The sequence below is a fragment of the Thalassophryne amazonica genome, chromosome 4 (assembly GCF_902500255.1).
Source record: "Thalassophryne amazonica chromosome 4, fThaAma1.1, whole genome shotgun sequence".
NCBI lineage: Eukaryota > Metazoa > Chordata > Actinopteri > Batrachoidiformes > Batrachoididae > Thalassophryne > Thalassophryne amazonica.
In genome coordinates, this window is record NC_047106.1 from 12,524,978 (window position 1) to 12,541,292 (window position 16,315).

General features: G+C 40.6%; 1 protein-coding gene and 2 non-coding genes across 5 annotated transcripts; 1 reads left to right on the plus strand and 2 right to left on the minus strand.

The window, feature by feature from the left end:
• Nucleotides 1-115: 115 nt before the first annotated feature.
• On the plus strand, nucleotides 116-187 carry trnap-agg. The gene has a single exon. It is a non-coding gene; the product is annotated as a tRNA-Pro (tRNA).
• Nucleotides 188-437: 250 nt separating this feature from the next.
• trnap-cgg lies at nucleotides 438-509 on the minus strand. The gene has a single exon. It is a non-coding gene; the product is annotated as a tRNA-Pro (tRNA).
• Nucleotides 510-702: 193 nt separating this feature from the next.
• On the minus strand, nucleotides 703-12,247 carry dyrk1ab (dual-specificity tyrosine-(Y)-phosphorylation regulated kinase 1A, b). Of its 3 annotated transcripts, none has more exons than XM_034169090.1 (11): nucleotides 11,443-12,247; nucleotides 8,241-8,437; nucleotides 7,874-7,966; nucleotides 7,511-7,699; nucleotides 6,968-7,115; nucleotides 6,596-6,882; nucleotides 6,324-6,470; nucleotides 5,536-5,676; nucleotides 5,102-5,405; nucleotides 4,689-4,813; nucleotides 703-4,509 (listed from the first exon to the last, which is right to left on the minus strand). In XM_034169090.1, exons 2-11 carry the CDS (start codon nucleotides 8,358-8,360, stop codon nucleotides 3,922-3,924), a joined length of 2,142 nt encoding a protein of 713 aa, XP_034024981.1. In that variant the 5' UTR covers nucleotides 8,361-8,437; nucleotides 11,443-12,247; the 3' UTR covers nucleotides 703-3,921. The 3 variants fall into 3 exon arrangements, with proteins under 3 accessions (XP_034024981.1, XP_034024980.1, XP_034024982.1); XM_034169089.1 differs by lacking the exon at nucleotides 11,443-12,247 and adding an exon at nucleotides 10,842-11,137 and having other exon boundaries at nucleotides 3,922-4,509; XM_034169091.1 differs by lacking the exon at nucleotides 11,443-12,247 and adding an exon at nucleotides 8,888-9,038 and having other exon boundaries at nucleotides 3,922-4,509.
• Nucleotides 12,248-16,315: the final 4,068 nt, after the last annotated feature.

The window sequence follows — 16,315 nt, forward strand, 5'->3', positions numbered from 1 at the left end:
TTTGATTTTAAGGAAAGCATATAACAAGTAAATATTTACCGAGAATTCTAACGCTGGTGGGAAGAGTCACGCTACATCGATTACAAATGACTCAAACGAGAAAGATTTCGTATGTGGCTCGTTGGTCTAGGGGTATGATTCTCGCTTAGGGTGCGAGAGGTCCCGGGTTCAAATCCCGGACGAGCCCGATTTTTTTTTTTTTTATGATGATGATGATTCTGACACACATTTATAGTTCTACTGATAAGTGAAATCACGTGTTTGGGTTCTGGTAACACCAACGCAGTTGTTTTTTTTCCGAACGTCAGTATTGCTGACAAGCCTGATACCACGGGATCGCATTTTCCTCACCAAAAAAAGGGGGAGAGGGAAATACCGACTCATTTGTACCTTCCGATCTACTACTCGAAAAGCAGAGCCTTAAAAAAATAAAATCAGGGCTCGTCCGGGATTTGAACCCGGGACCTCTCGCACCCGAAGCGAGAATCATACCCCTAGACCAACGAGCCAGTTCATTAAAATTACGTCAAGGTACTTATTTAAGACTTCATGGTACTGAGGCACGCTTAGATATATATATTTTGATCAATATCCATCACTTGAGCAACAAAATGATTGTGTGACAAATGAAGCTTAATATCAAGAGGTGTTAAAGGCTTTTCTTACTGGTTGTGAAGAATGAAAAATGAAGACACAGAGCAATTCAAGTAACTTCTTTTTATATATCATACATAAGACTGTCTTAATATAATACAAAGGGCATTGTCATAAACACAGCAAAGTCTTGACTAGATCTTACAATCTGTGGATACATGGACTTATCCTTTCCCCCATGCTGTTCAATTCTATAGTGCATGTTGCATGTACAAAAAGAAAAGGAAAAAAAAAAAAATTAAAACAAAACAAAAAAGGAACAAAGAGTGAAAATGTGAACTCAAAAATGAAAGATAAATCCAAATTAAATAAGAGGACTTCAACTTCTGTTGGGTGTTCAGATACGTTCGTGCGGAATTCACAAACTTAATGGCCTTATGGAAAAATGGAACCTTTTTGAATCAACCATGTGCTTCTCGTAGAACCAAAAAGTAAGGTTTGTTGTGATGTACATGCACTTACAATATACCCTGTGAAAATTATTAAGGTTTGAAGATCTAGCTTTCCCTGTTTGATTCAAACCCTACCTCATAGTGTTGTCCTGATGTAGTCAAGTACCTTTGCCAAAAGGCAAGGCTTTGCCACTAAGAAAACAGGAGTTCCTGCCCACTGAATGGTCACCAAATTGACAAACATAATCAACATACCAGCAGGAGCAAGGTAGTGAGTTCTATACTTCCTTTATTAAAAAAATATAAATATATACATAAATTCTATTTCAACTATTAAAAAGGGGCTGCATTTCATGACAACTGCTCTAAATAAGAGGTCAATCAGCATGATCTGAAATAGGCGCACACTTACGAGTCACTGCAATATTTTTTCCCTTCTTCAGTCTTTACTTTTGGAATGTTTAGTACCAGTATGAGTACCTGTAATAAAACCACTGGTAATTTCTAAATGTTTCAAATTCTGTGGAGGTGTGTGTGTGTGTTTGGGGGGGTGGGAGGGGAATGATTGCAAATTTGCATTTAACCTTGACATCCAGATAAACCCCAATCTCAATATAGGTAGCTTTATGTTTATGTTCGTGGAAATACCAATGAGGGTTTGGGTTATGGTTACAGCATGACCTATGACCCCACCCCTCTACATGGGGGGGAAAGAGAGAGAGAGAGAGAGAGAGAGAGAGAGAGAGAGAGAGAGAGAGAGAGAGAGAGAGAGATTCACTGTGGGCAGGTTTGTCTAATTTCAAAGCTGGGCAACAGAAAGAAAAAGACAGAAAGCACTTCAAAAACCCTGATATATATATATATAAAAATTCATTATTGAGTAATATTTTGAGAACATGCATGTTTGCCTAAGCAAAGCATGTGTGTGGGCCGATGGACTATTTTCCCCCTATCCAATAAGAACACCATTCAATACCAAGCGATGTGCCACGATCCTCACTCTGCCGAGGCGACAAAGTCTTGCTTCACAGCAGAAACTAGCCACATTGACCAGATGATGTATGAAAGGCAGCAAAACCCTTTGAAATAGTATGATGGGGGCAAAAAAACAAAACAAATAGAATGCATTACTCTCCTCTTCCTTTTTTTGTTTTCCGTTTTAAACCATCAGCATCTATCCTGCTACTCCGGAGCCTGCAGAGTAACTACCAATTTCTCTAAACATAGTAAAGTTTTGTTCTTTTTAAAGACTCCCAAAATAATCTACCAATTAATATGGAAACAAGTTTTGATAAAATGTTTGCAAACAAATCTGGCCAGAATACACAATAGCCAACGGTCTTGACAATGGTCTCCAGTTTTGCTAAAGTAATATATTGCAGCTGTTTGTATTGATGTTAAAATAAGATCTTGATAAACTTTGCGTCAAAGTGGTGAACTGCTACATTATTGGTTACAGACACCTATATGCTATAAAACAACTGCTTTGGTATAAAACATATCCAAAGGGAAAATAAATTCTTGTAAAATTCACAGCATAATTTGAGGAGAAAAAAGGCAGTCACTTAACTCTTTTTTTTTTCTTCAGTTTCCATGTTTTGGATGGAGAGACTTGTGCAGGTGGTTCTGATGTGGAACTACATGCAAAGGGAGAGGGGAGGAACCAAATGTAAAAGGGTGGATAGACTCTGGGTAGTTCTTTCCACTGCAAAATCCTTTATAACCAGTGAATACAATTTCAAGGTGTTTAGGAGGTGGATGTGTACAGTAAGACCCTGTTATGTGGGGCCCTGCTGAAGGAGAAATCTTTGTCAAGAAAGGCCTCAAATTACCATTCTTATTTTACCTTTTCTAAATTGTTTGTTTCCTTAAAGAATTAAGGTCTGTCTAGAGAAAATAAAAATAATAAAAAAACAAACAAAACAAAAATAAAATAAAATAAAAAACAAAAAAGAGAAAAGCCATCTTAATTCAAATGATAATGTCCAGCTCCATCTCATTCCATGTCCATGAGTCATAAGGCCAAAGGGTTATCTAAGAACCAGCCGCTGACTGTCTTCTCCTCACCGGGCTGGATCCTTTCGTCTCCCGTGCCCATTGCTGCTCTCGTCTGTGCCGGGCCCGTCGCAGCTCGCAGGGCGTGCAGAGGCCTCGAGGCCTGGGCGAGGTCGGGGGGGTTGGGTGGTGGCGCTTCCTTCTCTTCTGACCCGCTTGGTGTCAGTAACCACCCATGGGGGGAGAGAAGGGATGGGGTGGGGTCTCCTCTCCGCCCGGCCAGCACACGCTATTGGAACTCCACTGCCTTGTGCTCCCCTTTGACAAGAGTTACACAATAACTGACCAACAACAAGAAATATCACCGCAAACATTTCCCCTCATTGTCAAGCTACAGGATTTACAAGCAGCTTTTATGTGAAAATTTCACTTAAAAGGGCAAAAATAATTAAGAACCTGTGGAACATTAATGTCAGGCAGTCCAAACGGAAAAAGGATGTCGAGCATTTCATCAACAACAGCTACCTGTGAAAACGGCTTCCAACTTCGCTCTGAAATGCTCCTTTGAAGATTTTGCCACATAATACCATATGGTGGTTACTTGGTGGTTACATGAAGTTGGTGAAATGGTACGATGGATGGCTCAATCTCACTATGGTTATTCCGCAGTATTATTTTGTGCCTAATGATTGCAAAAGAAAAACTGATAAAAATTACATATATACTTTTTAACAAAGGTTTTTTTTCTTCTCTGTAGTAGCGGTTCAGTGATATCTCTCTTCTGACGTGAGCAGCTGTTGTTCTCAACACACCTTGTAGTAAAAAACACCACCTTAAAAATGACGCACAGGGGGGAACACACAGCCAAATGTCAGTGCAGTCACGAGCTGGCCATAGAACTCTGCTGCACACACACTCCAGTCATTGGAGACTCCTCCCGGTCCATGCCTTGCCTCATGCCCAAGTGGCCTTCCGCTAGATAGTGGGCAGGCCCTGTGTTCGTGCCCATGGAGAATGCAGGGTGCGCTGCCATTCCAGTCTCCTGCCGTGGGTTCGAGAAGGCACCTAGGCCCATGCTCAGCCCACCATTCTGACCAAAGTCAAGGGCTCCAGCGGGTAAATGGCGGAGCTGGTAGGCTTGGTTGCCATGGTTCCCAGTGGAAGAGGATGATGTTGAGGAAGAGGAGGCAGAGGAAGACAGGGAAGTCATGGACAGGTGGCCATGAACAACCTCCATGGAGTCCTGTGTCGAGGAGCTGTGTGTCGGAGAGGTGTAGTGGCGCGGACGCGGGCGTGTCGCCATCATCTGACCATGATGGTGGTGAGTGTGTGAGTGGGGATGCAGGGCCTTAGGGTGCTGAGGGGGAACATGAAAGGTGGTCTCCTGAACTGGGTGGGTCTCTCCAGTGACCGATTCTGGTCCAACACCACCTCCCCACACCAGTGGGGGTGGGTAAGGCTGTCTTGTCTGTCAACGTCAGGCAAGCAAACAAACAAACAAAAAAAGAGTCACTTGTGGGGACAGGTGAGAAATCTGACAATCAACTTCATTTAAATGCATTTTTGAAATGCTCCTCTGATTTGACAGAATACAGATAGCTAACCGCTCTAGATATAATCTAGGCCATTCCAGCACAACGTACTAACCTGTGGGCAGAGGCTGTCACCATCGATGGCAGGCATGGCCGTGCCAAAGTGTCCTCCACTGTGCAAGTGGTGATGGGTAGGGTCTGATCTTGCTCTGCCACTAGTACTTGTCCCAGATGATCCTCCTAAGGGGTAAACACAACTGTCAGGAACACACCCTCAAGTATGTTACATAAAATGTCAGGTGTGTGTGTGTGTGTGTGTGTGTGGGGGGGGGGGGGGGGGGGGGTTAAGAAGCTTTTTAAAAATATTTCCAGCATCAATCTTCCACAATTTTAATTCAGGTTTTGTCAATATTTAAGTGTTTTAGTGAGGGGACATGTCAAAAGCACTGTCCAAATCACAATCTCTTGCACAAGTGACAGGAGAGTGAGAGTGGCAACAGCTCCTGTATTCAGGCTTCAGACAGTTACCTGAACTAGAGGAGGTGCTTGAGGTGGTTCCTGAAGACTGGGACTGCTCTAACGCGGGGCTGGTGGACACACTGCTGCTCGTATTGGTCCCCTCGTCCGCAGTCTTCTTGAAGAAGCTGTGCTGCAGAGCATAGTAGGGCTGGATGCGGCTCTTAGGGTCATAGTCCAGCATCCGGAGGATCAGGTCCTTGAACTTCAAGTAGTCAGCAACTGCATGGCCAGATTCTCCTGCACGCCGGCCACCTGGACCCCCCGTCTCCACACCCAGGATTGAGTGAAGCTTCCGTGAGGCTGGAGGCTTATACTTTTCAAAAGAAAAACGAAGAAAAAACTGACATCCTGACATTGATTGTGTCACACAATCTACTTTTATTGTAGGCATAATTACAAAACAAAGCTTAGTAAATAATAATTAATAGAACAGCAAAGCTTACCCTTTTGCCATCTTTGGTCTTCTTAACACTCCATGTACCATCAGAAAGCTTCTCAAAGAACTTCCTGGCTTTGGGGGCTAGGTCCATTATGTGATTAGGCGGAATACCAAGAACCTCAACTATTTTGTTCATCTGGTCCACCTGTGAAGAGCATAAGCAAAGATGTTACTGTTGTGTGCCAGCATTAAGAATAAAGTAAAAACATATTTGGACTGTACTGATGAGGAGTACACACAGACAAAATATGTGCTTTTAAATATTAAATCAGAATGTTCAGAGAAGTGGTCACAACTCCAGAAAGCAAAAAGTTGAAGGTCAGATGATGCATTCATGAGCAAAGATTGGAGGTACATTTAATACATCCACAATTCACTGAATATCTAATATATAAACAACATAAATGAGAAAAATGTGTAATCTCTTTTCAAAATAAATAACTTCCGTTCAGAAGCTGTTTGCAGCATGTCAGAAAAAAAAAATTTGATTCCTTAATGTGTGATCACTACCAGGCATCTATGCAGCCACAATGGCACAAGCAGTTACTACATTTGCGTCCTAATGAGATGGTCACCAGTTCAAAGCCACCTGTGCACCATTCTACTGTAAACCTGTAGCTGTCTCAGGGTGGGCATTTGCCTTTACTGTAAAGCCATTTGTGTCATTTCAAAGTTGTGTAATTCTGATCAAGATGATGCGTTTGTCACACTTGAGGCATCACATTTTCTTTGAACTAGGATGACACTAAATGTCTGAGAAGACATTTCTGCTGAACATCACTGCCTTTCTACCTCATTGGCTCCACTGAAGAGAGGCTCTCCAGTGTGCATTTCCACCAAGATGCAGCCCAAAGACCACATGTCGATGGCCAGGTCATAGGGCATTCCCAGCAGCACCTCTGGGGAACGGTAGAAGCGACTCTGGATATATTGGTATATCTATTAAGAAAGAAAGAGAGGAAAAAAAAAAACAGCCAAACTCCCACTTAGCCTTTGAACACAGCAGCAATTATCATCCATTTAGGATCATCCTATTACTGATAAGGAGAACTGCAGTTAGATACCCTTTGTCCTAACTGGCACGAGCTGCCAAAGTCCACGATTTTGATGGCACTCCTCTTGGGGTTACACAGCAGAATGTTCTCAGGTTTCAGGTCACAGTGGATGATGCTGAGCTCAGGTGTGGCCAGGAAGAGCAGCGCAGTGCATAGCTGCTGGGCAAATTTCCGGGTGAGGTTGAGCGATACACCACGGAAGTTGGTATTTCGAAGCAGGTCGTACAGGTTATATGAAAGCATCTCAAACACAAGGCAGAGGTGGTTCCGAAACATGAAGTGGCGCTTTAAATGAACTATAAAAGACATAAAATTGCAACATGTTAGTCAAGTCACAGAAAGCTCTTCATATCACAGTTGTCAGGCAAAAAGATGGATTACCGATGTAGTATTTCATCTCGGTATCATGTTTGTTCATGAGCTCTAAGAGGCGAACTTCAATCTGGGCTTGATTGAGAAAAGCCTTCTTGTTCTTGATGATCTTAATGGCGACCCATTCCTGCTCTGCACGGTCATATGCTTTCACAACCTAAAGATGCAGGGAAAAATGTTACAACCAAATTTTATTTATATTTTTTATTATGTCTAATGTGGGATGTTCTGCTTCATTCAGCTACAAATCACTGTAAATGAAATGTCTTTACTTTTGTAATGCTCATCAACAACAATTTCAGGAGTTCAAACTCTTAAAAGGTGAAAACCCACTTTTTTCCCCATTTTCTTGATTAGAAAAGCAGTAAACAGGGTTGAACAATGTCAAGAATTACTTTTTTGCTGTGCACCTATGCACAGATAATACACAAATTGTTACCTTTAAATATATGAATAATGTTGCCAATAAAGTTTTAAATCGAAATGGAACTGTTTCCATGCATGCTCAAATCCAAGGATGCATGCATGTCTACTGAAATTCTAGTCACACACCTGTCCAAATGACCCCTTTCCTATCAAGGAATCAATCTCATAGCGGTCCATCCACTTCTCCCCATTCTTGACGATGTAGTCATAGTTATCGTCGTCATAGCCATCATTAAAGACTTTCCTCTCTTTTTTATGACTGGAGTCTTCACCCTGACCTTGCTGGTGCCGCCTCTTCTTTTTTGCATAATACACCTACAAATAATATTTTAAACAACAATAAATCAGAATAATTTTCATCACATGCATGGACATCACAGTTTAAAGACATTCTACATCAATTTAAAATGGTTAAATTTGGAATACTAAGAATGGCTAAAACATGTAGAATCAATTATTAAAGTGCATTTAAAGTCAGATATAACTAACCTCATTGATGTGTTTGTATGTTTTGATAAGGTCAATGGAGAGCTTCCTCAGGGGAGCTGAAGTTGGGTCACGAAAGCACTGGGGCATGTGCCTCTGAATTGTCAAATGCAGCAGGAAAAAAAAAAAATCCACAGAATTAATAGTTTCAGGACTAATGCCAAAGCTGAAAGGCTAATTCTACCTAACACAACAGTATAATATTAAATGGTTAGACTGGAAGACATTTATCTGACAAGCGGCTACTCTGCCTGGTGACAGCAGAAAAAAAAGGAAGTAGAAATTCATTTCACCTAAGTATTGTAATTCTTAATACATGACATGAAGCTGAAAGGAATGCAATAGCTGCTCGTCAGGAGGGTCAGTGTACCTGATTGGCAGTGAGCTGTGGTGTCTGGTCGCTGTACGGTAAGACCGTAACAGATTGGTCAGTGCTTGGCTGGTGGCGGTCACTGTACTGCTGGTGCGTATGGGGCATTGGAGCAGCCATCTGAAGACCAGCAGTGTGTAAAGAAAAAGAGGGCGCAAGCCGTACGGACGAAGGTTTGCATGCTGAAGTCTCTCCTCCTGAAAGAAATTAACACTGCCATGAGATGTGTATTAACTTAATTCAACACTGCACAGCAATAAGGCAAACCAAGAAGTGACAAAAAAAAAAAAATCTTCATGTAAAAAAAAAAGGGTATATTTCTTTTTCCACAAAAGATTTAGAATTTTTAATCACGAAATCAAATAGAAAAAATTGCCTATTGTCAGAAATTAAAAGGATTTGCAATGATCTATTTGTATTAATTTGCACTTAAAATTTGTATAAAATTAAAATTCTAAATCTGTATTATTGACATGCTGAAACTGTTAATCTCACACATTAGAAAAATACGAGTTTGAAACAGTGAGAAAAAAATGAAGGGTAATTTATTGTTGAGAAATGCATTTTTTAATAAATAAAAATCAGTTTAAGGCAAAAAATGCATCAAAAGAAAAGCACAAAATGGATAAAACAGTAATACAGTCAACCTTTGTGAAGAAACAGCAGCAAAACAGCAGGTTTAACAGTGAAAGGGGGTGAAAATAACGCATCCCCACACTGTACAGTGAATCATCCTTCATTTTAAGCCAGAAGGAATCAAAAAATTATTAAATAGCATGTTCAGCTATCAGCATCTCTCACCAGACAACACAATTCACCAGTGCTACACAGTAACCACTATTCAGAATCCCAGCAACAGCACCTAATTAGCATAGCCTATCACCACAGAGATACAGCGTGATTTGGCAAGCCCATCAATGCACAGACCAATCACAACGCAGTATGCAAATAGCCTACTTTTGTTGCCAGGGCAGAGCTGCTCCCATTTTCCAATGAGAAAACAAGAAATAAACAAGAAATAAAATTGAACTTTGGCACACTTAGACGCTGCTTTCAACACAAGAGCCTGACAGCAAAATAGCTGCACAGCCCAAAACCTGCACTTCCATCTAAGAGCGTTAGAAAGCTGACCCAGCTTTGGAAAAAGAAAAAAATACACATCCACTGACAGAAATAAGAGGAACTGTAACGTGACAGACCAATGACTATGGCTATTCTGCAAGTACCACACGCACATATTTCTGATACTGTACACACAATTATATATTTCCTATATTCTATAATATAACTACAGTAAAAAAAAAATCTACACAGACAGATGTGTCAATTTTATTTTATTTTTGAAGTCTACAAATTTCAAGCACTAACATGCTGATTTGTGCTCATTTTCTCTCCATCTGAGAGCTGAAGACAAGACCATGAAAATCATGTATTTAATTTTTTTATCTTAAACTTTGTAAACAAAAAGTTCAACAGCAATATGTAGGAATCTTAAATACTTAGTGATTATCAGACACTGACATTCTGCACCTGAGAATGTTCTTCGGTATTAAGGAATATCCCAAAGAGCAAAGTTAAAGAGAAGAGGGTCTTATGTGCACTGCTTCTCACTAAAGGGTTAAGGTTTAATAATATACCAGCTAACCTGAATGTATCTTGTCCTGTAAAATTTCATATTGTACTGGGAGGAGAGTCCAGCAGCAAACCACAACACATTACAAAGAATAACACATGCATAATCATTATGATTATGCATGTTTGCAGGGGACTAACTTGATAGTGGATAAAAGTTTTGCTGAGAAGATTAGATGATGACAAATAAATCTTTAAAAATAAAAATCTATGTGGGGAAAACATTAAGTGTAGTGACTTTGTAATAGCTGAAAATTAAATGTCTAGACAAACTAGATCAAGAATCAAGAGTTAATAAATCCCAAATAGTGATTTTTATGACTCAAGAGGTCTGAAGCTCTTGTTTGAAACTGCAAACACTTTTCTCACATAGAAACAGACTACATAAGGAAATTTAGTGTTGTGGATTCAATACCACATGCTCTCCTCTCAGCATATCCACTTTTATTATTATTATTAGTAGTAGTAGTAGTATGAGTTTGGACATCGCCCTCTTTAATAGTGCCTAATAACTGGAGCCTAACTGACCCAAATGTAATTACTACACACATGCAAATCTACAAAGAAGTAGCGGGGAAAAAAGTTTAGCTTGAGCTCATTTTACAATTACAAGCCTTCAAAACTACAAGATGAATTTGATTTTTCTCCTGGGCTGTAAATGAACCATTTTGCCAATGCACTTGTAGCTTGTAAGCATGTAAAACATTTGATTATACATCATTTTCAGGACTGACGTTCTGAACAGTTCCTTCTCTGGCTCCGCTCATCGCGGCATCAACGGGCCTATTTAAGTGTAAATATAACGGCAGCTAGCTGGCTATTAGTAGCTACATCATATTAGGTAAAGATCTATATAACAAACCTATGTGTCATCTTCTCACGCCCAACTGATCAGATCCTTTGCAAAGCCGAATCAAACGCAGCCTATACAAGACAATTAGAAGTCTGCCCCGGTAGCTCTGTACTTACAGTTGATGGGGTAGATATCGTCATGGTTGGCATTTACAAAGCATATTCAGCGATCATTGTCGTTCCCCAACTCGCTACATTATGTTCCTCGTTAAAAAAAAAGGATCCAGCCTCGCCTTGCCGTTAGCTCCCCGACTAGCTAACGTTGTCGTCGTTATCCTGAAAACTGCGGGACAAACAGCAAAGCACATCTCCCACCAATCCAACGTTAACTGGTGACGCTGTGTTCAGCCAGCGGGTTGTGGGGCCCGTCAACAAGTCAGCGTTAACCATTAGCCAGGTTAGCCGGACGAGCTAGTTAGCCAGGATAGCTAAAGCGCAACTCCCTTAAAAAACGCATCCAGCCTATCGTTACACTGGACCTAAAATGGGGCTGTCGGCCAACATGTTTGAGTCGCCTGAGCTGGCGATCGGCTTCCCAGCCAGCTGGAAGGCTTTTTTTCCTCCTGCCTTTAACATTACGGCGCTGACCTACTGACTAAAACGCAAACGTTACCGCTGACTTCAGGGGAGCGCTTGCTAGCCGCCGCACACGCAAAATACATCAGCAACAGCGTGAAATAACCAACGTTAGTGTCAGAATATAACCAGAAACACTCACCTCTGATGGCACGATCTTCATTTAAAGTCCAATAACCTGTATGAAGAGGAAACTTATCCAGCTTGATTCTCCCCTCCCTGCGCGGTTAGCGACTAAATCCAATCCCTTTTCCCCCCTTCTGACCGGCAAACTCTAAAATAATTCGCCGAATAGATCTAATATTATCTCCATAGCACCGGCTTTAATGCACTGCAACGGTCACTTTAACCTTAACGTTACTATCAGCTGACGGTTAGCAACATGCTAACATTAACTAGCACTAACCTTAGCAAAAAAAAAAAAAAAAAAAAAATGGCTAGCTGGTTGACAAAATGAGCGCAGCTAACATTAGCTACCTGCCGTGGCTAGCTGCCGTTAGCTTCCTCGGCTAGCCCCCCCCCACCCCGAGCTAACGATTCTTAGCAACCGCTAAATAAACGTTACGACAAATTCAGGATTTTACCAAACGCCCCTCGGCCGCTTCGACACACACGCTGGTTTTGCTCATGTGAAGCCGCTGAGAACGCCAAACGGAAGCCGCTGTCCTCTGGTAATTTTTGGTCGGGAATTTTGTGTCAGTTTTCACAAAATGGCGCGCGGTCCAAACCTGCGCAGTGAACCGGCCCGGCGGACCTCACACACGGACAGCCGAGTTCAGCGCGGCGCCGCCTAATTACCGCAGCTCTCTCACACCGTCGGCCTCCTCAGCTCCTTAATCCCATCCACTAGACACGTTTCATTTTCCAAAACCGTCAAATATAGATCCAGTGACAGCATTATTCCGGCGGGAAGGGAGAAGATTTGAAAAGACTGTGAGCTGAGGGGGAGGGAGGGGGGAGAAAACCCTCCTGACAAAATGGCGATGCTCTAGCTTGTTGCCATGGCAACTGTCAATCAAAAAAAAAAATGAAGTCCCCGGATGCAGCAATGATGAATAAAATCTCACTCCAATAATTTGGCAGGATTTATAGATTTTTTTTTTTTTTTTTTTTTTTTTTTTTTTACAAAAAAATGTTTTATTATTTCGTAATAAAATGGAACAAGTGATAATGTTTCAAGACCAATTTTGAATGGTTATAATTATATGTTTAAAATGTGTTTTTTAATTGAGATATTGATTTGTATGTGTCCCCATTTGTTTTGATTTTAATTTGTCTTTATGGTTGGTAAATTTTTATATTTTGTATAGATGCTTATGTGTTCAGCACTTTGAACTTTCTGGACTGAGGCACGATATAATTCAAAATCTGTTTCTTCTTATTATTATTATACCAAGGCATTAAACAAGTTAGGTAGTTTGACAGAAAGTCTCTGACTTGTTTGCTTCTCTTTAGCTTGGAAAAACATCAAAACAAACTAAAAGGTCCTCAATATGACAAATATCAATTTTATATATATATATATATATATATATATATATATATATATATACATATACACACACACACACACACACATACACACACACAACACTAACCATTTAAAAATATTTAAAAAAGAATGTAATGAGATACATTAGATTTAATGCACTTCACAGTATTTTCAATTAATTGTACACCTGCCACAGAAATACTAATGTGATCATTATTTACTAACTACAAGATATCTTTTTGCCATGAGATAATTGTCATGTGTATACAATATAATAGCTTTTATTAAACTTGCTTCCTTGAGATAATTAACATGTGACCACAAAATAATATTATTTTTACAAAAAGATTATTATCTATGTGCATAATGACATATTCAGACTACATAATTCACAGGTGTGCATAAGATAACTTGTTTCGGCAAAGCACTTCATTTGTCCCCACAAGATAACTTTTCACAGAGCTTTCTCTTATCATGCCCCTGTTCTGTGGAATGATCTCCCTGCATCAATAAAACAGTCAGATTCTGCGGAGACTTTCAAATCTAGACTAAAGATCAAGTCAAATCAATTTTATTTATATAGCGCCAAATCACAACAAACAGTTGCCCCAAGGCGCTTTATATTGTAAGGCAAGGCCATACAATAATTACAGAAAAACCCCAACGGTCAAAACGACCCCCTATGAGCAAGTACTTGGTGACAGTGGGAAGGAAAAACTCCCTTTTAACAGGAAGAAACCTCCAGCAGAACCAGGCTCAGGGAGGGGCAGTCTTCTGCTGGGACTGGTTGGGGCTGAGAGGAGAGAATCAGGAAAAAGACATGCTATGGAAGAGAGCAGAGATCAATCACCAATGATTAAAAGCAGAGTGGTGCATACAGAGCAAAAAGAGAAAGAAACAGTGCATCATGGGAACCCCCCAGCAGTCTACCTCTATAGCAGCTTAACTAAGGGATGGTTCAGGGTCACCTGATCCAGCCCTAACTATAAGCTTTTTCAAAAAGGAAAGTTTTAAGCTTAATCTTAAAAGTAGAGAGGGTGTCTGTCTCCCTAATCCGAATTGGGAGCTGGTTCCACAGGAGAGGAGCCTGAAAGCTGAAGGCTCTGCCTCCCATTCTACTCTTACAAACCCTAGGAACTACAAGTACGGTAAGCCTGCAGTCTGAGAGCGAAGCACTCTATTGGGCTGATATGGTACTACGAGGTCCCTAAGCTAAGATGGGACCTGATTATTCAAAACCTTATAAGTAAGAAGAAGAATTTTAAATTCTATTCTGGAATTAACAGGGAGCCAATGAAGAGAATCCAATATGGGTGAGATATGCTCTCTCCTTCTAGTCCCCGTTAGTACTCTAGCTGCAGCATTTTGAATTAACTGAAGGCTTTTCAGGGAACTTTTAGGACAACCTGATAATAATGAATTACAATAGTCCACCCTAGAAGAAATAAATGCATGAATTAGTTTTTCAGCATCACTCTGAGACAAGACCTTTCTAATTTTAGAGATATTGCGCAAATGCAAAAAAGCAGTCCTACATATTTGCTTAATATGCGCATTGAAGGACATATCTTGAACAAAAATAACTCCAAGATTTCTCACAGTATTACTAGAGGTCAGGGTAATGCCATCCAGAGTAAGGATCTGGTTAGACACCACGTTTCTAAGATTTGTGGGGCCAAGTACAATAACTTCAGTTTTATCTGAATTTAAAAGCAGGAAATTAGAGGTCATCCATGTCTTTATGTCTAAAAGACATTCCTGGAGTTTAACTAATTGGTGTGTGTCCTCTGGCTTCATGGATAGATAAAGCTGGGTATCATCTGCGTAACAATGAAAATTTAAGCAAGATGCACTTATTTTCCTGTTCGTATGGCTAGCATACTGGCATAGTATGTTTCTATGCTTATTACTCTTAATTCTTTAATAGGAAATGGGGCGTGCTTCGGCCTCAACTTTATCGAAATTCTGGGTCTTTTAGTGAAGCTTAGGGCTAGTGGCCAGCGATCACCTTAGTATTTCTTGTTTTTTTGTTGCTTAATGCTGAGAAATTATACTGTATTTGTTGTCTTTCTGATGCTTGATTCTGCTTTTCTCTCTGTTTGAGGTGCAGCTCCATCCAGAGATGGGAGTGGTATCTGTTCTGGAAACCGTCCTGTGCACCGGCAACATTTCCTGTATGTTCGTTTTGTAATTTTTGTCTGTAGCATGGCCCAAGCAGAGGGTCACCCCTTTGAGTCTGGTCTGCTTGAGGTTTCTCCTCAGAGAGAGTTTTTCTTTACCGCTGTTACTCTGGGGGTTAGTAAGGTTAGACCTTACTTGTGTGAAGCACCTTGAGGCAACCTTGTCACCTGGTGCTATATAAATGAAAATAAATTTAAAAAATTGAATTCAATTTGATGACGTTTCCATTCGGTACTTTAACGTTTCCCATAATCCCCCTAGCAGCCCCGTGCTCTTCAAATCAAATTTATTAATTTATATAGCGCAAATTGTTGAGATCATCTCAAGGCACTTCACACAATATAATAAAAACAGAAAAAACTGAATTAAAAATTTAAAAACACAATAAAAAGACAAAACCATAAAAGAATACAAGAATAAAAACACAACACTAATGATAAAACAAGGAAAACAAATGAGTCTTTAAATGTGATTTAAGTCTCCACAGTATCCGAGTGCCCTATGCGTACTGGGAGATCGTTCCACAGAGCTGGGGCACGTTAAGAGAAAGCTCTGTGACCGACAAACTTTGTATTCACCCTGCGAATGCAGGGCCTGAGCTGGTACATAGGGGCTTACCAGGTCAGCCAGATAGGGAGGTGCAAGTCCATGAACAATTTTCTGAACTAATAACATCACCTTAAAATCCGATCTTGCAGTGACTGGAAGCCAGTGCAGGGATGCCAAAATGGGTGTAATGTGGTCAAACTTTCTGCGGGTCCTTCACAGAATGCACGGCGGCGCCCGCAGAGTTCCGGCCTCTCACAGCACATGTAAACAATGACTAGCGAGGATGTTGATGACGTTGATCCAGCGAGTTCACAGGTGATTATGATGACACATTCTCCCAAGTTGAGAGGGTTATCTAGAGGAGGTGCAGCACCTGTGATGGACTTCTACTGTGCTCTGAGGTTTGTTTACACTGTGCCCTGAACTGGAACTCTGCTGAAACCGAACTCTCGTGTAAATCACAGACCACAAGATGGCACAAGATTCACAACTGTGAAACAACGAATGTAGGGGTGTTGGTAAGTTCACACGCACACGGGTATTGCTGAAAGTGGGGATTTTTCATCTTGGGTTTAAAAAAAATATCTGTCCCTATGAAAATGTAATACATGAGCATGCCAAGGAAATAGGTGGCAGTATAACCCCAGTGCTGCATTCACATTTAAAACAAAGAAGAAAAGACATACAATGAAGGGTGGATTATTTACGTATGTGCTGTCACCCCATTTTAATCAGATAAACGTGAATAGCTTGTGTGATATTACAGACAGAAATAAAAAAGTTAACTTTTTAA